At 45.0% G+C, this 27,891-nt stretch overlaps 1 protein-coding gene across 1 annotated transcript in view; it reads left to right on the top strand.

Moving 5' to 3' along the window:
* Positions 1–27,891, top strand: part of ANKFN1 (ankyrin repeat and fibronectin type III domain containing 1) — a 340,893-nt gene that overhangs the window by 156,633 nt on the left and 156,369 nt on the right. The window contains exon 7 of the mRNA XM_040330698.1: positions 4,313–4,420. Coding sequence (XP_040186632.1) covers positions 4,313–4,420 — 108 coding nt within the window. The remainder of the gene's footprint in view (positions 1–4,312; positions 4,421–27,891) is intronic.

Consider the following 27,891-nt stretch of genomic DNA (forward strand, 5'->3'; position numbering starts at 1 on the left):
AGCATTTCAAGATCTTCCTCGGAGCGGAAAAAACTCTGCACAGTTTTTCTCTAGCTTTGTGCTTGTATCCCCATATGGGCTTTCAGTTATAAAGCTATAGGAAGACTGAATGAACCATGATCGTGCTGAGCAGCGTACTCACTGTTCATTCAAACTACATGTACATCTGCAGTGATGGAAGGCATTACTTGTAGTTTTTTTATTAGTAGGAATCTGTGAATGAATGATGCGGCTGTGTGAGCAGAGCCCCGCTGTTTTTTAAAAAAGTTACAGTTTGGTACGGGTGGGGGGGGGGGGGGGGGTTGTATAAACGCTGGAGCCAAGAGGTGGAGGTGGATGCATAGGAGTTTGTTACATGTATACCCTAAATATGGGGTATAGTATGTAATATTCTTTAACCACTTCAAGACTGCAATACGTATATATACGGTTTTCAGGGTTCAGCCATAACCCTGGCATTTTTTTTTTACAGCAACCAGCTCATGAGCCGCTGGAAAGCTTTCAGAAGCCGATGTGTCTTGGGCTTACCGTTTCTGCCGGCTCGTCTGAGAAATCCAACTATGTTGCCCACCGCTCCTAGAGGCAATCAAAGAGTAGATCGTCTTTTATTTTTTTGTTGACAAAAGGAAAATGATCACATACACAAATATTTGGGTTACAGGCAGCTCATGTAGAGAATATATAAGAAGTATTACATGTTATAGCACATAACACATGCCCCCAAACCTGTGTTTCTCGAATGTAGCTCCAGTACCCTTCATGGAGAATTTGAGTAGAAAGAAAAAAAACTGAATAAAACAAACAAGTAAACTAAATGAGCACTACAACTGGTGTGCACTTTCCTCCCAAACAAACAAAGCAGATATTCCATATATATATATATATATATATATATATATATGTCTATAATACCCCCTACTTTCCGCTATGTCACCAATAGTTTGTAAAGGACAAGTTGAAGGGGAGCAACTCTTGGGGACTCCAGCCACTCCTGCAATATTTTGGTAAATTTGCTTGGTACTTTCCTGTGCTGATGTGTTTTTCTCCCTAATGAGTATCTTATTAACTTAATCCACTGGTGGGATGTGGGGGGGGGGGGGATCTAATATCTTGCAATTTGTTTCCTGGCTAAATATAGTAACCTCAGTATTGCTATGTATGTAGTAAGTCCTCCTCAAATCCACCAAGTAGGCAAGTGCCTGGGACAAGTTGCATCTGCATATTGTAGGTATGATTAATAATTCCCAGCACCTCCTGCCAATATAGTTCCAGTTTGGGACATCTTCACAGCATATTGATTAGAGTTCCTTGGTGTTACTGGCATTTAAAGCGGATCTCCACTCTAAAGTGGAGTCCCGCTGATCGGAACCCTCCCCCCGTCCGGTGTCACATTTGACACCTTTCAGGGGGGAGGGGGGTGCAGATACCTGTCTACAGACAGGTATCTGCACCCACTTCCGGCCCTACGATACGGGCAAAGGACGGGTTTTTCCTCCGCTTCCCGTCGCCCCCCCCCGTTGTATGCTGGGAACACTCGGCTCCCAGCACACAGCGGGAGCCAATCGGCGGGCGCAGCGCGACTCGCGCATGCGCCGTAGGGAACCGGGCAGTGAAGCCGGAGCGCTTCACTTCCTGGTTCCCTCACCGTGGATGGAGGGGGGAGCAGCAGGGTGACGAGCGATCGGCTCGTCATCTGCTGCGATCACCGCTGGACTCCAGGACAGGTAAGTGTCCTTATATTAAAAGTCAGCAGCTGCAGTATTTGTAGCTGCTTGCTTTTAATATAGTTTTTTAGTGGCACATCCGCTTTAAGGGGAGTCCCTTCTTCCCCACTTATGTAACTGCAATTCTGTCCTATGAGTAGATCATCTTTGATCACCTCTATGGCTGTGGAGGACCGGAGCGACGTTATGACATCACTTCTGATCCACGGTGAAAGTAAACATTTTTTATTTATTTTTTTAAAGCAAAAGACCAACTTTTTTTTTTCTTTTGGGTTCTTTTTGACCCCCGATCTCTCCATAAATAGGACCTGTCATCCTTCTTTCTATTACAAAGGATGTTTACATTCCTTGTAATAGGAATAAAAGTGACCAAAAAAATAAATAATAATGTATGCATATGTAAAAGGTATTGGCACCACACGTTATGTATTGCTGCAAACGTTACAGCGAGAGCAATAATTCTTGTTAATAATAATCCTCCTTTGTAACTATAAACAGGTAACCTGTAAAAATGATTTAAAGCATCGCTTATGGAGATTTTTATGTACCGTAATTTGATGCCATTCCAAAAGCGTGCACAATTTTAAAGCATGACATGTTTTATATCTATTTACTCTGCGTAGCATCATACTTTATATTTTACAAAAAAATGGGGTATATATTGTGTTTTTGGTTTTTAAATTAAAGTGTATTTTTTTCCATAAAAATTGCATTTGCAAAACCACTGCGCAAATGCTGTGTGATATATAAAAATGCAATGATTGCAATTTTATTCTCTAGGGTCTCTGCTAAAAAAATAAAATCATAATATTTGGGGGTTATAAGTATTTTTTTAGCAAAAAATACTGATTTAGGGCTCTTTCACATGGAGCGGACCGTTTCTGGGTCCGCTCCGTGTGTCCGCCAAAGCTCAGCTGGGATCCCCGCTGAGCTGTCGGTGGATAGGGCGGTCCCTGCACACAGTGCAGGGACCGCCCTGTCTCTGCTCCGCTGTCCCCTATGGGGGACCGGATGCAGACGGACCGTCTGTCCATCTGCATCCGTTCCGTTCCCCCGAACGGAAGAAAAATAGGGTTTCTTCCATTCGGAAAAGCGGATCCCGACTGACGCGGATGCTCCATCCGCTAACGGACACGTTCCCATAGGGATTCATTACAAGTCCGTTAACGGACTTGTAATGAACGGACGAACGGTCCGCTCGTGTGAAAGGACCCTAAAACTTGTAAATAAAAAGTACCAGAAAAAGCCTGATCTTAAAGTGGTTAAGGCTCCAAGAACACTGGCTTAAAAATTGCTGCTTCTGTCTGTAGAAGCAGCTCAATGTTATCCTATGTGTGCATGTATGTTAGGAAGATTAGAGGCATATTTTGAGATCAATGTTTAGAGGCAGGAAAACCTGATTTGCTTTTCTGATTGGAGCTTACTGGCAGAAAAAACACGAAACTCTCCTGAACTCGTCTAAACTTTGTACAAAAAACGTTCTATATGAGTGCTTTTTTTTCTGCCAATGGAACTGGCATTTTTTTAAGCACAGTGTGCATGGAGCTTTATTTTCAGCTTTCAATTTTTTGAAGTTGGTCGGCTCGCCTATGAAATATTTATTTTTGAACCCTTATTTAGCTTTACTTGAGTAAGACACTACAACTTCAGAGTCAGGGCCATAGTAGCTGCTTTGAGAGTGTGAGTGTAAGCGAGGCAGTTGACAGGGCAGTTACTGTGGGACTCAATGGCGGCTGTTGTTTTTTTTTAGGGGGGGCTGCAAACAAACACCCCCCAAAGCAGCCGGCTGCGTGGTACAACCCCTCCCAGTCGGCCGTCGGTTTTGCACTTGCCCCATCTAGGTAGCGGGCGGACCCCATCTAGGTGGCGGACCGACCCCATCTAGGTGGCGGGCGGACCCCATCTAGGTGGCAGGCGGACCCCATCTAGGCGGCAGGCAGATCCCATATAGGTGTGGGTAGCGACCCTGATGTCTGCTCCTCCACCGGCTTCGGCCATGCATCTCCACTCTTTTCCTCCTTAGTGCTAGGCCTCCAATACTGTCCCCTGACGTTTTGGCCAATCAGGAAACGGGTCTCTTGATCTGCTTCCTGATTGATGGAGAGGAAATTTTGTGTGAAATTAGCAAATATTAATTCGCTATCATCAAAAAACTGGGTGGGATTTAGCCTAGAGTTTATTAGAGCCTCTGGCTCTAATAACGTGCTTCTAAAAAACACCCCAACACCCCCCTCCCCATTGGAATCCATAGTCCGGCTCCCTGTATGTATGTGTGATCAGGGAGCCTGACGCAATGATAGGGGGGGGGGCCCTTATGGACAGGTCGCAACTGATAACATTTGACTCAACCTAAAGAGGCTGACACAGATATTATCTATTCAGGTTCTTACATATTCCCACTTGTGACTAGCCTTTTTTTTAGGTTCATTATTGTAGATGATGAGCTTGACAAATGATCCCTAGCAAGAAAAAGCTCTTGCTGAAAAACAGTCTGTATTCCAGCATCTTAAAATGAGTTCCTTATGCATCTTCTTGCCAGCAATGCCAGCCTGACTCAGTAACCAACTTTGTCTGCGTTTGTTTAACAGACTGGAAAGACTACGACGGGCAAGAGTTGAGGCACAAGGGACAGATTGAAGCACTGGAGCGTCTCCTGCAGCAGGTCCGAGCTGTTCATCAACATTACAGCTGTCGAGGTAACAGTGAGAGAATGAAAACTTGCCAGACTTGGCCACTGAAGTGTCTGAATTACCTGTCTCCTAAGGCCTCGTACACACGGCCGAGGAACTCGACGTGCCAAACACGTCGAGTTCCTCGGCCAGTTCAGCCCTGAAGCCGCCGAGGAGCTCGGCGGGAGGAGAGCTCCCATAGAACAACGAGGAAATAGAGAACATGTTCTCTATTTCCTCGCCGAGGTCCTCGTCGGCTTCCTCGGCCGAAAGTGTACACACGGCCAGTTTCCTCGGCAGAATTCAGCCAGAAACTCGGTCGGAAGCTGAATTCTGCCGAGGAAACTGGTCGTGTGTACGGGGCCTATGAGTCAGTACAATCTCTTTCATCAAGGAATCCGTGTCCCATGTATCAGCTCGCAGCAGAGTGGCAGCCAAGCAAATCTTTCAAATTAGTTTGTAGCAGTGCAAGTAAGGAATATGCAGATGAGGTCTCTGGGAAGGTCATATAATTTAATTATGCAACATAGCATGTCAATTTAAAAAAAATCTCATATTGACTTATGCGATCTTTCTTCTCAAAGGACCCAACTTTTTTTATTTTTTTCTGATATAACATATAACACATTCAGGCAAATATCCTTTAGGTCTTATGTGTATTCCTCCAAAAGAATAAATAATTTTTCAGTTTAGCTGACGTAAGAGCTTGTATGTAGGAGTGAGCATACTGATATTCTGCAAGTGGGATTTTGTGAAATGCCACCATACTGAACTTGCAGTAATAGTGTTATATATTGTGTTAGCCATCAATCCATACCTCCCAACACAGTATGTAGGTATAGGGCACACCCCTTGCCACTCCCCCTTAAAGGAGAATTCTACAACAAAAATGATTAAACCCACATTCCTTTATATTGGCTTTTGTAATTTACAAATGCAGCAATTTAGAATTTGGAGGAAAGGTTTAGCACTGGGAAACGCTTTTTAAAAGATAACTAGTGCATTTTTTTAAACAACTATATAGATTGGACCAAAAATGAGGGACAAATGAGGACAGAGGGACTTTTCAAATCAGGGACAGTCCCTCAAAATCAGGGACAGCAAAAGAACAAAAGCTGGACAGCCGCACTCCAAAATTTTCTTTAAAAGAGATGTCTTTATTTTCAACTGTGCATACAGTCACTGCAAGCCCACAAAAATCAGTATGGCCAACGTTTCGCACTGGCGTCAGTGCTTAGTCATGGCTTAGCACTGACGCCAGTGCGAAACGTTGGCCATACTGATTTTTGTGGGCTTGCAGTGACTGTATGCACAGTTGAAAATAAAGACATCTCTTTTAAAGAAAATTTTGGAGTGCGGCTGTCCAGCTTTTGTTCTTTTGTTTTTTTGCTATTACCGCATTGCCAGCACCCTGGTGGTTCAACAACCCCTGATCATCACGAGGCTCACCTGGAGCGGTGAGAATTCTGTCAAAATCAGGGACAGTTGGAAGCTATGATCAATCATTGCAAAAGTTTGTAGTTTAAAGCGGGGGTTCACCCAAAAATACATTTTTAACATTACATTCAGACTAGTTGTCCTAATTACAATCGGCTGCTTTTTTTTTTTTTACGTACATACCGTATTTCACCGCCGCTTCCGGGTATGTCTTCTGCGGGACTGGGCGTTCCTACTTGATTGACAGGCTTCCGAACGTCGCATACAGCGCGTCACGAGTTGCCAAAAGAAGCCGAACGTCGGTGCGACTCTATACGGCGCCTGCGCACCGACGTTCGGCTTCTTTCGACAACTCGTGACGCGCAGTATGCGACGGTCGGAAGCCTGTCAATCAAGTAGGAACCCACTTCCGGGCATAGACTCCCGCGGGAGTCATGCCCCCCCCGCTGTCTTCTGGGAAACACACTGGTCCCAGAAGACAGCAGGGACCAGTGATGACGTGCAGCGTGACTCGCGCATGCACAGTAGGGAACCAGGAAGTGAAGCCGCAACACTTTACTTCCTGATTCCCTCACCTAGGATGGCGGCGGGGACAGCCGAGAGATGAGCAATTGCTTGGTTTTGGCTGCCGACATCGCGGGCACCCTGGACAGGTAAGTGTCCATTTATTAAAAGTCAGCAGCTACTGTATTTGTAGCTGCTGCCTTTTAATATATTTTTTTTAGGCGGATCTCCGCTTTAAGACTGTGGAAAAATTTAGTTTTGGAAATAATAAAGCTCAGATTTGGGATCATTAAAGAAAAAAGGCTACCCTTACCTGCAAGGATCGATTTAGAAGAGCAGTTACTGTAGGTGCAGATGAACACTCATGCCGCTTACACACGATTGGTTAAAACGATGAGAATGGTCTGATGAACCGTTTTCATCGGTCAAAACCGATCGTGTGTGGGCGCCATCGGTTAGTTAACCATCGGTTTAAAAAAAGGCAACTTGTTTTAAAATTAACCAATAGGACAAAACCGATCGTTAGTAGGCACAACCATCGGTTAAAAATCCATGCATGCTTGGAAGCATTGAACTTCGTTTTTTTCAGCACGTCGTTGTGTTTTACGTCACCGCGTTCTGACACGATCGTTTTTTAACCGATGGTGTGTAGGCGCGACGGACCATCAGTCAGCTTCATCGGTTAACCGATGAAAACGGTCCATGGGTCCGTTCTCATCAGATGGAATGATCGTGTGTACGCTGCATAATACCACCTGAGAAATGTGTCAGAAATTGTATGCTTTTGAGTGGGTTTGTTACATCCATAAATAAATGTACCACCCTTACAAAAGTAATATACATTTTAATAAAAAAACAAAACACATCTGTACTTGCTAATGTTTGTATTGATTACAATTGGTTCTGATCTTTTCCCTCCTTACACCTTTAAATCAATTAAATTACAAGTGGAAAAAAAGACTAAAACTAGGAGTCAAAATAAAGCTGATCAGCCAATAAACGTTTGCCCTCCCTGTAGGTTTACAGTAAACTTATCCCAAACATTGACAACAGACTCTGAGCATTTTGGGGGGAAAAAGACATTTAAGCAGAGAGATGCAGATATAGGATATAGTCGGCTTCAGTTATGTTCAATTCTTGACCTTCCCTGTAAAAGTGTGGCTCCTTTCTTATCTGCAACGTATTAGTTCTTTAATGGGATGATCAGCTTCACTGACTCATAGACAGGCGCGCGGGCAGTTGAAAAGGATGGCGCCACACATGACAATACATAGATTTGCATCCAATTTTAGCTGCAAATTTACTAAATATTTTGGCATGAGGTTTTCACTGATAACCATTTCGGATATTTTCTCCAAAGGGTCAGTTGATTGCCCTGGCTTGTTGACAAGTTTACTTTAAATTTTTTTCCCACTATATTTTTCCCCACATTTCTGTTCTGCTACATATTTACAACATTGATTTCACACTGGCAAATGTGAAGGATCAGGGATGAAAAATCTTGTCTAAAACATAGGATGAAAGTGCAAGGCCAGACTTAGCCAGTGAGCCTCAAACGCAACAGGAAAATGTGGTTTGTTTTCATAGAAGTATTATCTTTCCTTCAAAGTCATTTGTCTCTTACTGTATAAATGTGTAAATATTATTATGGAATTCTAGTTGGAATAAAAGCAGTACTGAAACCTGGAGTTCTATAAGCCCACCTGAAATTGAACTGGAATGGAATGACAGCCAGGATTCTACAAGACTGCAGTGGCTGATATTACTGACTACTGTTTTTTTTTTTCTGTTTAAAACATCTGCTGTTCTAGTCAATATATAATATATGGGGCCGACATGATGGTCATTTCGGAACGCAGTAAAAATTTATGGGGAGTGACAGCCAAAACTAACAGTTTAGGGTGTCAGGTCACCTTTTCATTTATCGGTCTCTTTGGTGAAAAAATAAGGACCAACAAGAACACTAACTTGGCTAGACAGTTTAACCAGTTTTTATTAAAGGCAATGCACAATCATTAGGAGTCCAAATTGTTGAAAAGATTGATCAATCCCGCACGTGGTGGAGATGATTTCTCTCTCCTTTCTCGGAGGGAACTGTATTGGATCTTTAAATTTGACATCCGCATCCCTAAAGGTCTTAACTTTAAATGGGATATCGCCCATTATTATGAATAAACTCTATGATCTTTTTCCTTTATTTTTTCAGACTAGCGGGGGGTGTCTTGGATAAATGTCTCTCCAAAGTTACTTATTAAATTTGTCTTGACCCTAATATGAAATCATTGTGCATGTAATTTACACATCTCAGTATATCAGAGTGCAATTTGATAGGGAGCCGTTTAAAGGAACACTAAAGGTACAATTAAAAAAAAAAAAAAATAACATACATGTTATACTTACCTCCACTGTGCAGATCGTTTTGCACAGAGTGACCCGGATCTGTGTCTTCTGGGGTCCCTCGGCGGCTGTCTCGGCTCCTCCTCGCAAAAGCTTTCCACGTTCATGCGAGCTCCCTCGCATGGTGGAAAGCTTTTGCGAGCGCGCTCCCGTGATACAGCAGCGGCCATAGCCGCCGACTGTATCACTCGGCCCCGCCCCCCGGCGCACCGCGTCATCCGCTGTGATTGACAGCAGCGCCAGCCAATGGCTGCGCTGCTATCAATCTGCCCAGCCTAGCCAATCAACGGCCAGGCTGGGAACCGAGCAAGATGACAAGCACGCGCCCGGGACTTTCGAACGGTGAGGTAAGTAAAACGGGGGCTCGGGGGGGGGGGGGGCGGTGCTGTCAGATGTTTTTTTACCTTAATGCATAGGATGCATTAAGGTAAAAAAACTTTTACCTTTACAAACCCTTTAACCCCAGTTTTTTTGTTGCTTTTAATAGAAACTGATCTGGCGGAATTTCAAACCATCTATTGTCAGCTTAAGGCCCGGTTAACACTGGTGCGATGCGAGAACCCTGCGAATCCACTGTCTGTATGGCTGAAATCGCACCGCACAGACATCGTATGTAATGTGAACAGCAGTGTGCTGCGAATTACATGCGATATCTGGCATCGCACAAGTGTGAACCGTGCCTTACAGTGGAGGGAAAGAAGAAATGCTTCCTCTTGACTGCAGCAGACTAATGGTATTATCGCAACAAAAACAAAGTTAATAGCATATTGATTGAAATCTAATTTGCTGTATGCAAGGATAGATTTTTTCCTATCAAGAAAGATCAACCGGAAACTAAATTGATTATTTTTAGAAGCATGTTTGGCCACCATTACACTGAGCAATATTGGGGAGCATAGCCTTAGTGAGAATCTGGATCTTTTCCATTCAAAATCGGTATCCAAAAGACATAGTAGAACAAACAGTGTTTTCTTTAGAGCAGAAACGGGTAGGAATGTGTAACAAACTTCTTTGCTATGTACATTGATCCCTCAGAGGGGATTGTTTTCTTTTTTGTTGGTTTTTCTTTAATTCTGTTTTTAGAACAAACACGGAGTTGCTCTTTATGTTGTATATCTTGCTCACTGTACTTTATTTGCTGCCTAGCATTTTAGGTGCATGGCCATTCATTCTTCAACTCTTCTGGCAAAATTCCAAATTTCTTTATCGTACATCACGGGACACAGAGCAGCATAGCCATTACATATGGGTTATATAGTGCACCTTCAGGTGATGGACACTGGCACTCTCCGACAGGAAGTTCCCTCCCTATATAACCCCCACCCATAGTGGGAGTACCTCAGTTTTTTCGCCAGTGTCTTAGGTGTTGGTGCATTGAAGAGCTCTGCCTATAGTTGTCCTCTGGACCAGGGCAAGCTGACCGGATCCGTCCAAGGTGCTTCATAGCCAAAGTGGACGGTACCCGGGCCCCCAGGTCCTGGAGGGGGTTTTGCCTATAACGCTTCTCCTTTGCGAGAGCTGGACTCTGGGTTCCAGGACTGGTTTCCTGCAACCAAGTAATTCCTGTTGCCAGCAGTGCTATATAGGTCCAGGAGTGTGGTGTTCCTAATCTGGACCCCGGTACCTGAAGGTCTTTGACGTTACCCACGTTTTAGGGGGAAGATTGGGCCTCTTGCAGTTGGCAATACCCTGCGGCGTGGAGAAGGTAAGAGGGGGCCTGCGGAACTTGGTTTGTCAGCAGGCCCCCACAGGGGACTCTGGGTTTAGCCCGCTTTATGCCTCTGTGCATGGGCGCCTCATTCCACAAAGTCTGAATGACAGGATGGTTTCTATGTACCCATTAATGTTTCCCCTGGCTGGTTCTGGTAGACGGCTGCATACCATAAGGTTTACAATAAGAGCTGCTATTGCGCTAGGGGGGGTCACTTGTGTAGCATGGAGGTCTTACCTTCCGCGCAGCTACATAGCTCCCCCGTAAGCCTGTTCGGGCGTCTCACTCCCCTGCAGCCCCACGTGTGTCTCTGCTCCTCCAGCAGCGTCCGGAACGGGCGCGCGCGCGCACGGTGTAAATAGACGCGGCGACGCTGCGTGAGGAGGCGGAGTTTTTTCGGGGCGGTCCCTCTTCCTGCTCTGAGAGCCTATATTAGGCTGGCAGTTGATCTGGGTCGCCGTGGGACACGGAGCAGCGGCAGGTTAACTGCGTGAGAGCAGTACCTTGCAAAGGGAGAGTGACACCCGGTGGTGGATCTGGTGAAGTACACGTTTTTCTTAAAGAGCCTGCGGCTCGTTTCTTGTTTAAAAGGCCGGTGTACTTGCAGCAGTCTGAGCCTTGCTACCCACGGCTCAACCCAGATCAGCATAAAGGTGGCTTTACTTAGCTCATTTTTTGTGTGAGTTGCAGGCCCTTGGGGCATTGTATTGTCCATCTTTATTAGGTTATGGGAAGTTTAATAATTTAACAGCACCCTAACCTATTAATTTCTTTGACACTTTTTTTCAAAAGAGGTGTTTTTTTGTGTCTCTGCTGATTAAAACAGTCAGTGGTGTTTAGCGGAGTACCTTGGGTTTGTATAGATGGCTCCTAAGGGCGCGGGAAGCTCCAAAAATGCTAAGGCTACAAAAAAGCAGAAGGGTTCCCCATCGGGTTCGGAGGATCTTGGCCAGTCCTCTGCAGTGCCTTCCTCCCCGGACAGACCAGAGGTCGTTAGCCCAGTTGAGCCTTTGGGGTTGCTAGGTGCTACGGCTGGCCCTACCCAACCAACTCCCTCCTTTGTTACGGAGGAGATGTTAGCCGCCACCTTAGGCGGATTTGAGCAAAGGATGACTGCTTTATTAGCCGCATCATTTCCCGGGAAGAAACGGACTAGGTCCCCTTCCCCTAGGGTCGACTCTCCAGATGAGGAGGTCCTTTCCCAAGAAGAAATTGATTTCTTGGCGGAGCAGGGGGATGACCCCCTGGAACAGGGTTCGGAAGAATCCACAATAGAGGAACCGTTCTCAGCCTCTCAGGCAGAGAGACTATGGATACAGTCCCTAGCGGACATGGTGCGGACGGCATTTAAATTACCCTTGCCTGAACCTCAGGCTACCGTATCCTCCCTTGGTTCCTTAAAAGCTCCCCAAACCAGTGCGGTTTTTCCGGTCCATCCCTTGCTGAGGGACCTAATCTTTCAGGATTGGGCCAAACCAGATAGGATCTTTCTTCCTCCTAAGAGGTTTTCAGTTTTATATCCTTTAGAAGAGGGGTTTTCAAAAAAATGGACTGTCCCTACTGTGGACGCAGCCATTTCATGTGTCAATAAGTCCTTGACGTGTCCAGTAGACAACATTCACATGTTTAAGGATCCTGTCGATAAAAGGCTTGAAACTCTGCTAAAATCTTCCTTTGCCACCGCAGGGGCTGTAGTGCAACCAGCGGTAGCCGCCATTGGAGTATGCCAGGCATTGAAGGACCAGGCCAAACAGGTTCTAAGAGACCTTCCGGCGCAACAGGCACAGGACTTGGCTGATCTGCCTAGGGCATTATGCTTTGCCGTAGATGCCATTAAGGATTCCATCCAGCAAGCTTCTCGGTTATCCTTATTCCTGGTTCACATGAGAAGACTTTTATGGCTAAAAAATTGGTCGGCAGAGACTCCCTGTAAGAAACTCTTAACTGGGTTTTCATTCCAGGGGGAGAGGTTGTTTGGAGATGATCTGGATAAGTATATCCAGAAGATTTCCAGTGGCAAGAGCACTCTCCTGCCTGTTAAAAAGAGGTTTCGAGGGCCAACCTTTAAGCGCCCAAACTCTCCAGGTCCAGGTCCCTCACCCTCCCGGCAGTATCGACGGCCTGCTGGCCGTTCACCCGCAAACAGACCGCAAGGGCAAGCTTCAGGTATCAAAAAACCGTGGTTTCGCAAACCAGTTAAAGCTGCCCCTAAAGCGAATCTGTGAAGGGACGCCCCCACTCTCTCGGGTGGGGGGAAGACTCCGCTTTTTCTCGGAGCTTTGGGAGGCCAGAATCTCCGACGAATGGGTTCTGTCCTCAGTGGCTCAGGGATACAAGCTGGAGTTTTTGGGGTTTCCCCCTCCTCACTTCCAGGAGTCCAGGCTCCCAAGCGATCCAAAGAAAAGGGTCTCGCTTCTAGCAGCCCTAGATCGCCTCTTAGATCAACAAGTGATTATGGAAGTACCATCTCAGGAGCGCGGACAAGGATTTTATTCAAATCTATTTATAGTCCCAAAGCCCAACGGCGATGTAAGACCAATTTTGGATCTAAAAACCCTGAACCGTTATTTAAGGGTTCGCTCCTTCCGTATGGAGTCCATTCGTTCAGTGATGGCCGCCCTACAGGGAAAAGAATTTCTCGCATCCATCGACATCAAGGATGCATACCTGCACGTGCCAATCTACCCCGGCCATTTCAGGTACCTCCGGTTTGCCTTAGGCCATCGGCATTTTCAGTTCACGGCCTTGCCCTTCGGGCTAGCCACGGCTCCCCGGGTCTTCACCAAAATTTTGGCCCCGGTGTTGGCCAACCTAAGATCCCAGGGGATCCTGGTTATGGCTTATCTAGACGATCTATTAGTCGTCGATCTTTCAGTAGCCAGCCTAAAACAGGCAGTTTGCTTAGTGGTAAATTATCTAGAATCCCTGGGTTGGGTTCTAAATCAGGACAAGTCGGCCTTGCAGCCCACAAGAAGGTTGGAGTATCTTGGGTTAATTCTAGATACTATGCAGCAGAAGGTCTTTCTTCCCCAGTCCAAGGTGGATTCTATAAAGTAATTGATCCAGGTGGTTCTAAGCCGCGCAAGGCCAACAGTTCGCCTGTGTATGTGCCTCTTGGGCAAGCTAGTGGCCACCTTCGAGGCAGTGCCCTACGCCCAGATCCACTCCCGAAAATTGCAGAAAGCAATTCTCGCAGCTTGGGACAAGAGAATCCAGGCCCTGGATCTCCCCATATCCCTGTCCCAGGCAGCCCGTCAGAGTCTGTGCTGGTGGCTGGTCCCACAGAACCTTTTGAAGGGAAGGTCGTTCTGTCCAGTTTCATGGAGGATTGTGACTACAGACGCGAGTCTTTTGGGGTGGGGTGCAGTCCTGGACGGATTGACCCAGCAAGGGAAGTGGTCAAGAGCAGAATCGATCCTGTCGATAAATGTTCTGGAGATACGAGCAATCCGGTTAGCTCTAGTTGCATGGACAGATGTATTACAGGACTCCCCTGTGAGGATACAGTCCGACAACGCCACGGCTGTGGCCTACATAAACCACCAGGGCGGCACCAGAAGTCAAGCAGCCCAGAAGGAGGTGGACCGGATCTTTGCTTGGGCAGAGTCCCATGTTCCCTGCATTTCAGCAGTATTTATCCCCGGGGTGGACAATTGGCAGGCGGATTTCCTCAGCCGCCATCAGATGTCTCCGGGAGAATGGTCCCTCCATCCCGAGGTATTTCAGGCCATCTGCCAAAGATGGGGAGTCCCGGAGGTGGACATAATGGCCTCCAGATTCAATACGAAATTGACCAGGTTCGTGTCACGGACAAGGGATCCATTGGCCTACGGGACGGACGCCCTAGTATGTCCTTGGCATCAGTTTGCTCTGATCTACGCCTTCCCTCCGTTACGGATGCTACCCCGTCTTCTTCTCAGAATTCAGGTGGAGCACAAACCAACGATTCTAGTAGCCCCCGCGTGGCCCCGGAGGCCTTGGTACTCCTTAATAATAAGGATGGCAGTGGAAGAACCTTGGGTCCTCCCGTTAAGGCCGGACCTCCTCTCACAAGGACCGTTCTTCCATCCTGCCTTACAGGCCCTAAATTTGACGGCCTGGCGGCTGAATCCCTAATTCTTAGAAACAGGGGCCTCTCTGGCCGGGTCATTCCCACCCTGATTAATGCAAGAAAGCCAGTCTCTAGGCTTATATACTATAGGGTGTGGAAGGCTTACATTACATGGTGCGAGGCTAAGAGATGGCATCCCCGCAAGTATGTCATTGGGAGAATCCTGGAATTCCTACAATTAGGAGTAGAAAAGGGACTGGCTATTAGCACAGTCAAAGGACAGGTCTCGGCCCTATCCATTTTCTTTCAGAGACCTCTGGCCTCTCACTCCTTAATGAAGTCTTTTTTGCAGGGGGTCATTCGGATTAACCCTCCGATTAAAGCTCCCCTATATCCTTGGGATCTAAACTTGGTTCTCTCGGCTTTGCAAAGCCAGCCCTTTGAACCGCTGTCTGAAATCCCGCTGGTCTTGTTGACTAGGAAACTAGTTTTTTTGGTCGCTATGGCTTCCGCCAGAAGGGTATCAGAACTGGCAGCCTTGTCATGCAAGACACCGTACTTGATTGTACATAAGGACAGGGTCGTTCTTCGGCCACATCCGTCCTTCCTACCAAAGGTGGTATCTAGCTTTCATTTGAATCAGGACTTAATTCTTCCGTCCTTTTTTCCTGAACCTTCTTCTAAGAAGGAGAGACTCCTGCATTCCTTAGATGTGGTTAGGGCTGTTAAGATTTATCTAAAGGCCACAGCCCAGATTCGCAAGACTGAAGTCTTATTTATTCTGCCGGAAGGACCTAAGAAAGGTCAGGCAGCGTCTAAAGCCACCATTTCCAAGTGGATTAGACAAGTGATTGTACAGGCCTACGGCCTGAAAGGTAAGAGCCCGCCCTTGTCGGTCAAGGCTCATTCCACAAGAGCCGTGAGCGCCTCTTGGGCAGCGTATCACCAGGTCTCCATGGCCCAAGTCTGCAAGGCAGCGACCTGGTCGTCGGTTCATACGTTCGCTAAATTTTATCAAATGGACGTTAGGAGGAACGCTGATTCAGCCTTCGGGCAGGCGGTTCTGCAGGCCGCAGTGTAAGATCCTCTTGTCCTATGGCACCCGCTGTTTTTTTCTGTGCATGGTTGTTTTCCCTCCCCTCATTTGCATTGCTTGGGGACATCCCATATGTAATGGCTATGCTGCTCTGTGTCCCGTGATGTACGATAAAGAAAAGGGGATTTTTAATAACAGCTTACCTGTAAAATCCTTTTCTTGTAGTACATCACGGGACACAGAGCTCCCACCCCTCTTTTGGGGAATTTTGGGATGCATATTGCTTGCTACAAAACTGAGGTACTCCCACTATGGGTGGGGGTTATATAGGGAGGGAACTTCCTGTCGGAGAGTGCCAGTGTCCATCACCTGAAGGTGCACTATATAACCCATATGTAATGGCTATGCTGCTCTGTGTCCCGTGATGTACTACAAGAAAAGGATTTTACAGGTAAGCTGTTATTAAAAATCCCCTTGTTCTTTGCTTCAAATCTTTTTCAGAAAAAAATCTTTGCTACATAGCTGCTTGTGCTGGTCTCTACAGTTCTGACATTGTTAAAGCCAATTGCAATTACATTGTGATGTAAGATAATATGATGAAAGTGAACGTATTTATTTAAGTTTTCTTCATTTAATTCAAGTTTTTTTTTGGTTTACTTTAACCCCATGCTTTTTCGGGAATGGTTTCTTTTGGGGGTGGGTTTCCTGTATAAAGGCAATTTCTATTTAAAGCGCTTGTCCTGAGGTGTTCAGATTAGCTTAGCTCTGAGGAAGCGGGTGCTCCCCCGAAAACATGTCAGTGTACACTCCGTGTTGTGTATATGGCACATCTGTGTCCATCCTGTTCAACACTGTGTTTTAATGGCTTATGTCTATTTGCCATCTTGTAAGTATCTATGTTTTATAGATTTTAATTTTTTACTAAATATTTTTGGTGACGCACTAGATGCACGTGCCTCCTATTATATCTCTGTCTTTGTAGTACTTAACGGACTACCCCTTCTGAGGAAGGCAGCATCCACCTAGTTTTGTGGGATTACCGCTGTCCTTGTATTTCTACACTAAAGAGGACCTCTTAGCACTGGAAGTAACGGCCTGCTTTTGTACATCATCTCCCTTTGGCCTGCCGCATTATTGTCTCCATCTTTTGAGCGGGCATTTTCTTTGTGAGTTCCAGCTTTACTACACACCAAACTGAAGTGTGCCTTCCCTGCAGGACACAAACAGCTAATCCCAGTGAGCCTTTCCGGCTGGTATGTGAACCTTGAGTCTGTTTCTATCACAAGTGCGGGGCCCTCCATTTCGTTTGAGGCTGGATGAGACTTCGGCTTTTACCCTGTAAAATAAACTGTGTCGTTCACACATGACTATGTTTTTATCTGGACTGTGTGCTTTATCTATGGCTACATAGTAATTGTTACTTTGTGGTTTATATGGAAGCAAGTATTATATGTTTGTTCATCATCACTCCAATTTATTTACTTGTTTCTCATGGATACCTTGACTTTACCCGTGTGCAGCATATAGCATTTGTGTTTCTGTCTTGGATATCTCCAGTCCTCCAGTGGATTGCATACAGCATGGGACTAGATCAATAGGATGCCTGTTACTACCACACATAACTGATAACCCATTCTATGGTTAAGGGCCTTGGTTCTGTTTGTTGCATTTATATTTAGGTGAAGAGAGTGCCTCTTTAGGTTTACAGACTAATCTCTTACTTTTGTCAGCTGTTCACCCTCTACCCCTCTGTGCACAAATTACCAGACCCTCCCCTGCCCCTTTAGATTCTCCAACCTTGTTGTTCTTGCTCTATATCCTGTGTTAGTTTAGCCTCAGGAGCTGTGTTCCACCCTGATCACCACCCTTTCCTTCAGAGCAGTTCTCTTCAATTAGGGCATGTATAAACATTAGTGGTACCTGGTACCGATCAGTGCTTTCATCCCTCTACACCATAGAGATCCCATGGATTCCAATTATGGCACTTGGGGTCTACACTAGCTGTTTTGCAAGCTAACAGAGCTATGGTTACTCAGTGTTGCCCTTGCACACCTAGTATTCTTCATGGTGTTGGCTCCAATGTCTGCTCTACTAATCTCATCCCACTGTGGATGAACAGACAACTGCTAGGAAGAAAAAGGACACTACTTGGCCAATTGTTTAGGCTCTGAGCACTTTCCCAAGACAAGCTTTTTGCTATTGCTCCTCTGGGGAAAGTGCTCAGAGCCAAGACAAAGCTGTTGGTTGTCTGAGAACAGGATGGAAGGTGTGAAGTTTGTGGAACCACCCTGTTACATAATCCAATCCTTGATATCGGAAATTTGACATTGCTAAATCTGTGACTTGTCAAATCAGTGGGTGAGTAATGTCAAAATATCATATGTAGAAGACAGATGGCGTTGAAGGCTCCATCCCTTTGTTGTTCCAGTTTGATGTAGATTGCTTCTTTCATACCTCTTAGGAACCAGTTGTCCTCTGTGTCTGAATTGTGCACCTCACTGTCCTCATACAAATGTACCTCATACAAATGTCTCTAAGCTGTTAGAAGTCTTTACCTGCACAGTTTGCCCTCATATGCTGGACCATGCATATGTTGAGCGGTTGTTTTGTCTCCCCACTGTACAAGTCTTTTCATTGCTCACTACACTGTGCTGCATATACCAAATTACTTTGCTTGGGTGTTGGGTCTTTAGGACGTACAAGACTCTGTCTTAGTGTAATGGTGGGCTTGAAGGACACAACGTTTTTTGGACACTTCAACTACATATGTGATGACTCAATGGATCCAGTTTTGCTTGAATTTGTGGATGTTTTTAAGAAAGCTCTGTCTGGGTACCCAAAAACTTTTAATGCACTTTTGATATGTCTCTGACCGGCTAATACTTGTAGTGCCACTCTCAGCAAGAAAGGGGAAAGTGTATAGTCCCACTGGTACTCAGGAATGGTGTTCTGGCATGAAACTATTGCGATGTCTGTGTTTTTTGTCTTTAGACTCTGCTCGTTGTTACCATCTCCATATATACCATATACATGCGTACTTGGTGCTATTTTTCTGATGTTGAGGATATCACACCCTTAAACTACTTCCGTCTGCTCAGACTGTGCCAAATTATAGTACTTAATAGAATAATACGGTTAAATAGACATTTAACCTATATGAACTAAATAAGCAGGAAGCTGACGGTTATTTTATAGAGGAAACTCCAGATTTGTGCCCAGTAAAATGGTTTAACATCACTAATTGTCCACTTTCTGGACATTTTACACTTCACACCTTCTTTAGGGAAAATACTAAAGGGCAAAGACTCCGCTCCTTCAAGGATTGTTGTAACAATCTATGACATTTATACAGTATGTGCTGCAAGCAGTTCTTACGTTTTTTCATGCATTTCGGTAAGGGTGAAGCAGAAATTCAAAGCATTTTTGTAAGGCACCACTAAAAATAGGTTGCTTAGAAATGCTTAAAACAAGTACCACACTGTGAAGCCTTAGTAAAGTATACTAATATTTAGAAAGGAAAACAGAACCTGGTCTTGCTATAGTATGTAACACCTGGAAATCCAATGGAACCCACTTGTAATGTAGTATATTTTTGCTAATATGCAGCAGCACAGCTTTTTAGTTTTTTTATTAATCTTCAATTTTAGTTTTTTTTATTTATTGAGGGTTTAACAATTCATTTCATATTTAGACACATCTTTTAAATACATTTTTTTATAATATATATTTTTGGGCAATTTTTTTATTGTATTGTAGTCATGATATTTACAACTTCCGCTGATCTCATATATAAATATTGTGCTCATAAGGGATTAATTTAGTTATGCATATAAGCGCTATTTATGGGAGCTTTTGATTGGGTGCCAGTGACATGATAAAGGGGGACATCCCCACGAAGCGCATTGTCATGGTAACACTGTAAACAGCATTCCCTTGAGATGGCTGGTCTTCTGCTACTGAGTTTGCTGGCTGGAATCTCTCCAGATGGTCACCAGTCATCTCCATGACCGTCGGAGGCCCAGGCGCGATGTGATGACGTCACACCCGGGTTCCCAGAAGTAAACAAAGCCGCGATTGTGGCTAGTAAGCATGAGGTAATTCACGATCTCATGCTTTCCAGCCTGGAGGAGAGAAGTGGGGTCTTATTGACCCTGCATCTTTCCATAAAGATGACCTGTTACACGCCATTCCTATTAAAGGGATGTTTACATTCCTTGCAATAGGAATAAAAGTGATCAAATTTTTTTTTTTTAAAGGGGGAAAAAGTAAAAATAATAAAAAAAATTAAAACCCCCTTGTCCCCGGTAGCTCGCTCTCAGAAGCAAACGCACACGTAAGTCCCACCCACATATGTAAACGTCGTTCAGACCACATGTGAGGTATCGTCGCATGCGTTAGAGTGAGAGCAACAATTCTAGCACTAGACTAGGCAATTTTAAAGCGTGATTAGGTATATATTTACTCGGTGTAACATCATCTTTCATATTTTACAAAAAAATTGGGCTAACTTTACCATGTTGTGATTTTTATAATTCATGAAACCATTTTTTCCCAAAAAAAGGCGTTTGAAAAATGATTGCGCAAATACCATGCGAGATAAAAAGTTGCAATGACCGTCATTTTATTCCCTAGGGTGTCTGCTAAAAAAACATATATAATGTTTGGAGGTTCCGAGTAATTTTCTAGCAAAAGAATGATGATTTGTACATGTAGGAGAGAAGTGCCAGAATAGGCCCGGTATGGATGTGTGTATAAAAACCATGTATTGAAGTGGTTGAAGGGGTTGTATCCTATGCATTAAGGTGAAAAAACTTCTGACACTGACCAGCCTCCCCATTTTACTCACCTGAGCCCATTCGTTCCCACGGCAGAGATGCGCTCTACCTCTCTGCCCTTTGTCTTGGGTCTTGATTGGATAGATTGATAGCAGTGCAGCCATTGGTGCTGTCAGTCAAATCCAATGATGTGGGTGCCGGGGTGGTGGGGCCCAGTCCAGCATTCTGTGTCTTTGTAAACAAAAGCTGGACTCGGGAGCATGCCTGCACAGTATATCACCCCCCCCCCGGGAACAGCACTCCTCCTAGGGGATTTACCAATGCGGGGAGGAGCTGATAGCGCTGCCGGGGGACCACACAAGAGGTGGATCAGGGCCACTCTGTGCAAAACTAACTGCACAGTGGAGGTAAGTATGACATGTTTGTTGTTTTTTTTTTAAAAAAAGAGGGTTTACAACCCCTGTAAGTTCACCTTTGGAACATGTTACATGTTAAATTTTTATTCTGGATGTAACATGTTCCAGCTCATGCCCTGCTCACCCCCTTCCTCTGTGACAGTAGATCCCCCCACAGCCATATTTTACATTTTAAAACTGGCAAAATCCTGCTGATCCTGCCAGAAACTCAGTGAGCTTTTTACTTATTGTAGTAAACTGACAATGCAACACTGAATTTTTTTTAAAAACAGTGCCTGCTGTTGCCTGAGTTCTCTGTGTGAACTGCAAAACAACTACCCCATGATATGGAGGGAAGGTGCTCTGTAGTCATAACACATTTCATGTTTTAGGCAGAGGTCTCCAAACTTTCTAAACAAATAGGTAGATTCAGGTACGGCCGCGTAATTTTAAGACGGCGTAGCCTAGCGTGTTTACACTACGCCGCCTTAAGTAAGAGAGGCAAGTACATGATTCTCAAGGCACTTACCTCCTTACTTAGGGTGGTAAATCCCGATTCGCGGACGACTAACGCAAACGACGTAAAAAATCCGAACCTCGCGACGGGAATGGCGGCCATACGTTAACATTGTTATTCCACCTCATAGGTGGAATAACTTTAGGCCGCCTAAGGTCTTACGGAAACGACGTAATTCGACTGTGGCGGCCGGGCGTACGTTCGTGAATCGGCGTACAAACTCATTTACATAATCTACGCCGGCCGCAATGGAAGCGCCACCTAGCGGCCATCGGAAAAATTGCAATCTAAGATTGGACGGCGCAAGCCGGCCTATCTTAGATATGTTTAAGCGTATCTCTGTTTGAGCATACACTTAAACATACGGCGGCGTAGATTCTGAGTTAGGCCGGCTTATCTACTGATAAGCCGGCCTAACTCTTACTGAATCTACCTAAAAGTGCCAGTTTACTGTCCTTCAGACTTTAGGGGGGACCTGACTGTGGCCATCAGTAGCGCAAAATGTCCCAGCATCAGTGGTGATTGAGTAAACAATCCCTCATCACTGGTGTCATTGGGAGGAATTGTGCCCCATCACTGGTGTCAGTGGGAGGAATTGTGCCCCATCACTGGTGTCAGTGGGAGGAATTGTGCCCCATCACTGGTGTCAGTGGGAGGAATTGTGCCCCATTATTGGTGTCATTGGGAGGAATTGTGCCCCATCACTGGTGTCACTGGGAGGTATTGTGCCCCATCACTGGCGTCACTGGGAGGTATTGTGCCCCATCACTGGTGTCATTGGGATGAATTGTTTCCTATTATTGGTTTCATTGGGCCCTATTGTTGATATCATTAGGAGGAACAGTGCCCTATTGTTGATGTAATTGGTAGGAACTGTGCCCCATCCTTGGTGTCATTGGGAGGAATTGTGCCCTTCATTGGTGACAGTGAATACAAATGGTGCACCAAGGGACAGATAAAAGCAAGCAAAGGGCCACATCCGGCCCCCAGGCCACAGTTTGGAGACCACTGTTCTAGGGTGATCACACTGCTGCTTCATTCTGCTAAGTTACTTAGCTTTGTATTTTGTAGGTTCGATTTTCAGGTGTGGCAAACCTATCAGTTTTATTGCAACTAAAATTCAAATACCAACCATATTATGATTGGTGGAATTTGTATTCAATGTTAGTTACATATGTGTTTAAAAATTATTTTAAATTTTTGCATTTTCTTAAAGTATAGAAAAAGAAACTTGTATAATTTCTATTTTATCAGTATCATAAAATTCCATTTTACTATAAACCTCTAGAGTTTGTGTTTGTTTAGCAATTTAAGGCCTATTTGCTTATGTGTAAATGTGGTCTGACCACCTTTTAAATTATTTCCAAATTTGTTATCTAGGGAGGGCCTGCTCTAAGTAGCGCTAGTTAAACATGCCATTAAGGGAACGGCTGCATAAAAAAAAAAAAAAAATTGTGCTTCAAGACAGAAAAAGGGAAATGGTTTTATTTTGTGGTTAGGAGAAATAATTTGCTATAAGTTCAAAGAATTCCAAATATTGCATATTTTTTTTTTCCACCAGTTGTTTATAAATCACATTTGAAGTTAATTAAGATGAATCTTGGACTGGACGAGGTGGGAAAAATAATTAAACATACAGAAAAAAATGTTCTTTGAAACGGAATGTGGTTTATTTGTATTTCCGACCAAATTATGGCTGTGGGAGAGAATTAGTTGAGACATAATTCTTGGATAAACTGTGTCTTATCCTAAATGCTCAGTATTAGTTTTCAGGCGGCTGAAAGACATTCTTCAACTTTCAGCTGATACTTTGATGGGGAAAGAATAAAGTTTGACTGTTAAAGCTCTTTGGAGCCAGCGTTATCATGAACAGACGTCCAACAAAAAAGGAGAATTAATAGAGAATTTAGCACTGCCATTGAGTTATGTGAGTAAAGTTAGTAAATGAAAAAATATGCTTTAACATATTTATATTGATTCCACATAACCTTGATGTGGATATTTTCAGTTTAGTTGTCTGTCACTGAGAAGCAGTCCTTAACCACTTGATCACTGGGCACGTAAACCCCCTTAATAACCAGACCAATTTTCAGCTTTCGGTGCTCTCACAATTTGAATGACAATTACTCAGTCATACAACACTGTACCCAAATGAAATTTTTGTCATTTTTTTCACACAAATAGAGCTTTCTTTTGGTGGCATTTAATCACCGTTGGGTTTTTTATTTTTTGCGCTATAAGAGACTGAAAATTCTGTAAAAAAAATGAAATTTTCTTTGTTTCTGTTATAAAATTTAGCAAATTTTGTATTTTTTCTTCATTCTTTTGCATAAATGTGAAATATGAAGTTACGCCGAGTAAATAGATACCAAACATGTCACCCTTCAAAATTGCACGCGCTCGTGGAATGGCGCCAAACTTCGCTACTTAAAAATCCCCATAGGCGACGTTGCAGGGTATTGTGGGGTATTGCAGAGTAGTGTGGGGTATTGCAGAGTAGTGTGGGGTATTGCAGAGTATTGCACAGTATAGGTGTGTAGTATTGCACAGTATGGGGCAGGGATGGCTGAGCAGGGGTGGATGGCTGGCTGGATCTGTGACTGCATGTGTCACAGATCCAGCCCACAGCACTCGTGCTGCATCTGCTCTCTCCCCCCTCTCCTCTCACACTGTACCGTTCGGTACAGAGAGGGGAGGGAGGAACCGGCGTCATCAAATGACGCCGGTTTGTTTACAAGTGATCGCTCCGCATTGGACGTGGTAAACCGCCGCTATCAGCGGCGATTTACCGTGATCCGACCCGGCGGTCACGGACATTCCTGTGTGCGCGCCCCAGAGGGCACGCGGGAACGCGATTCTGGGAGGACGTCCATGGACGTCCTCCCAGAGTTAAGCAACCGCCTTGTAGACATATATTGTCTATAGAGCGGTTGTTAACTGGTTGAAGGGGTTGTAAAGGTAAAAAGAAAAAAATCCTTAAATAGCTTCCTTTACCTTAGTGCAGTCCTCCTTCACTTACCTCATCCTTCCATTTTCCTTTAAATGTCCTTATTTCTTCTGAGAAATCCTCACTTCCTGTTCTTCTGTCTGTAACTGCACACCGTAATGTGGGGCTTTATTCCTGGTGTGGAGAAAAACTCTTGAGGGGGGAGGGGGCGAGCAGGAGTGTCAGGACGCCCACTAACACACAGCTCCTTTCTCTATCTGCAAAGTAGAGAATGTCCTGACTCTCCTGCTCGCCCCCTCCCCCTCAAGAGGCTTTCTCTACACCAGGCAGAAAGCCTTGCATTACTGTGTGGAGTTACAGACAGAAGAACAGGAAGTGAGGACTTCTCAGAAGAGTGGTGAGGAATTTGGGTGGATGGATAATAATCATATTTGAATATGAATACATTTTAAGCTAGAAACCGAGTCAAACCGCATGAATTACAGGCATCTTAATTGAATTTAATATAAACTAAATGTTATTGTCAATTGCCGTTAAGTATGCAGTTCTTAAAAGCTGAAATGCAGAGGCAGCTCTTTACACGCTAATAAGCTTTTATTTAATTATGAAGCAATTATGTAAAAATGCATTACTGAGATTTATTAATAAAATAGATTGCTGCATCTTATTAAATGGTTCCGAGTAGTAGAAAGAGCAAAGACAAACAGATTTGGAAAGGGGCTTACAAAACATTCCTAGGGAATTTGGAAATGGTTTTGTTTTACTGTGGAACCTTGTAAAATAGTTATTTTAACCTCATCTGCACTTTCAGTAGACATCTACGTGTTTGCCTGTTGTCCCATGAAATAAACAAGACGTTTAGAGGCATATGTTTTTCTATGTAATTAAGGAGTAACTCTACTTTCCAAACAAAGCGAAAACATGACCTCCAACTTTTTTACTTTTACTGTTTACTGTTAGGAAAAAAATAAGATCTCACAGTTGGGTGCTTGTCTTTCTATTTCTGTACTAGCCACAGACTGGTTTTTCCTGTACAACAGAACTCAGATTGAGAGAGAGAGAGGGAAAAAAGGGATTTTTATTAACAGCTTACCTGTAAAATCCTTTTCTTGTAGTACATCACGGGACACAGAGCAGCATAGCCATTACATATGGGTTATATAGTGTACCTTCAGGTGATGGACACTGGCACTCTCCGACAGGAAGTTCCCTCCCTATATAACCCCCACCCATAGTGGGAGTACCTCAGTTTTGTAGCAAGCAATATGCATCCCAAAATTTCCCATAAGAGGGGTGGGAGCTCTGTGTCCCGTGATGTACTACAAGAAAAGGATTTTACAGGTAAGCTGTTAATAAAAATCCCTTTTTCTTTATCGTACATCACGGGACACAGAGCAGCATAGCCATTACATATGGGATGTCCCCAAGCAATGCTCCATGAGGGGAGGGAGACAACCAGAAAAAACCAAACAAGAGGTGCCACCGGACAAGAGGAGATTAAACTGCGGCCCGCAGTACCGCCTGCCCAAAGGCTGAATCAGCGTTCCTCCTAACGTCCATTTGGTAAAATTTTGCAAATGTGTGGACAGATGACCAGGTTGCTGCCCTGCAGACCTGAGCCATAGGGACCTGGTGATACGCTGCCCAAGAGGCACTTATAGCTCTAGTGGAATGAGCCTTAACCGATAAGGGTGGACTCTTCCCCTTCAGGCCATAGGCCTGAATAATCGTCTGCCTAATCCACTTAGCAATAGTGGCCTTAGACGCTGCCTGGCCCTTCTTGGGCCCTTCCGGCAGAATGAATAAGACGTCCGTCTTACGAATCTGGGCTGTAGCTTCCAAGTAAATCTTTACAGCTCTAACTACATCCAAGGAATGTAGTAACCTCTCTTCCTTAGAAGAAGGCTTTGGAAAAAATGATGGAAGAATCACATCTTGATTAAGGTGAAAATTTGATACCACCTTAGGCAGGAAGGACGGAAGCGGCCGCAAAACGACCCTGTCCTTATGCAATAATAAATAAGGTGCCTTACATGACAAGGCTGCCAACTCCGACACCCTTCTGGCGGATGCCATGGCCACCAGAAACACTAGTTTCCTAGTCAAAAGGACCAAAGGAATCACGGACAAGGGCTCAAAGGGCTGCCTTTGCAAGGCCGATAGAACCAAATTTAGATCCCAAGGATACAGGGGAGCTTTAATCGGGGGATTCACCCGAATAACACCTTGTAAAAAGGATTTCATTAAGGAATGGGCAGCCAACGATCTCTGGAAGAAGACCGACAAGGCAGACACCTGCCCCTTGATTGTGCCGACCGCCAAACCTTTTTCCACTCCCAACTGTAAAAACTCCAGGATTCTCCCAATAGTATATTTGCGGGGATCCCATTTCCTGGTTTCACACCAGGTAATATAGGCCTTCCACACCCTATAGTATATTAACCTGGAAACTGGTTTTCTTGCGTTTATAAGGGTAGAAACGACCTGCCCTGAAAGGCCTCTGTTTCTGAGAATCAGGGACTCAGCCGCCAGGCCGTTAAATTTAGGGCCTGTAAGGCAGGGTGGTAGAATGGCCCTTGTGAGAGGAGGTCCGGACGTAGAGGGAGGACCCAAGGCTCCTCTACGGTCATCCTTTTTATCAAGGAGTACCAAGGTCTTCGGGGCCACGCTGGGGCCACTAGAATCGCTGGCTTGCGTTCCCTTTGAATTCTGTGAAGAAGACGGGGTAGCATCCGTATTGGAGGGAAGGCATAGATTAGCGCAAACTGATGCCAAGGACACACCAAGGCATCTGTCCCGCAGGCCAATGGATCCCTCGTTCGAGAGACAAAGTTTGCTACTTTGGCATTGAATCTGGACGCCATAATGTCCACCTCCGGAGTACCCCACTTCCGGCAAATGACCTGGAACACTTCGGGATGGAGGGACCACTCCCCTGGGGACATCTGTTGGCGGCTGAGGAAGTCCGCTTGCCAATTGTCCACCCCGGGGATAAAGATAGCTGAGATGCAGGGGACATGGGCTTCTGCCCATGAAAAGATCCGATCTACCTCCCTTTGGGCTGCCTGACTCCTGGTGCCACCCTGGTGGTTTATATAAGCTACGGCAGTGGCATTGTCGGATTGTACCCTTACTGGGGAGCCCTGCAGAACCTCCGTCCAGCCCAAAAGAGCCAACCGAGCTGCTCGGATCTCTAAGACATTTATGGGTAGGGCTGATTCTGCCCTTGACCATTTCCCCTGTAGGGTTAAATCGTCTAGGACTGCACCCCAACCTGATAGGCTGGCGTCCGTGGTTACTATCCTCCATGAGGGGGGATTGAACGATCTTCCTTTCAGAAGATTTTTTGTGACTAGCCACCAACACAGGCTCTGCCTTACCGCATAGGGAAGGGAAATGGGAAGATCCAAGGCCTGGAGTCTTTTGTCCCAGGCCGCGAGAATTGCTCTCTGTAGCCTCCGAGAATGGATCTGGGCATAGGGCACTGCCTCGAAGGTGGCCACTAGCTTTCCCAACAGGCGCATGCAGAGGCGTATAGATGGCCTTGTGCTGCTTAGGACTATGTGGATTAACTCCCTTATCGAGTCCACTCTGGACTGGGGCAGGAAGATCCGTTGTTGTCTTGTATCTAAAATCAGACCTAGATACTCCAACCTTCTTGTGGGCTGTAAAGCCGATTTGTCCCGGTTTAGAACCCAACCCAGGGACTCTAGGCAGTTTACTGCTAG

Source organism: Rana temporaria, chromosome 12, assembly GCF_905171775.1.
Source record: "Rana temporaria chromosome 12, aRanTem1.1, whole genome shotgun sequence".
NCBI classification, from domain to species: Eukaryota; Metazoa; Chordata; class Amphibia; order Anura; family Ranidae; genus Rana; species Rana temporaria.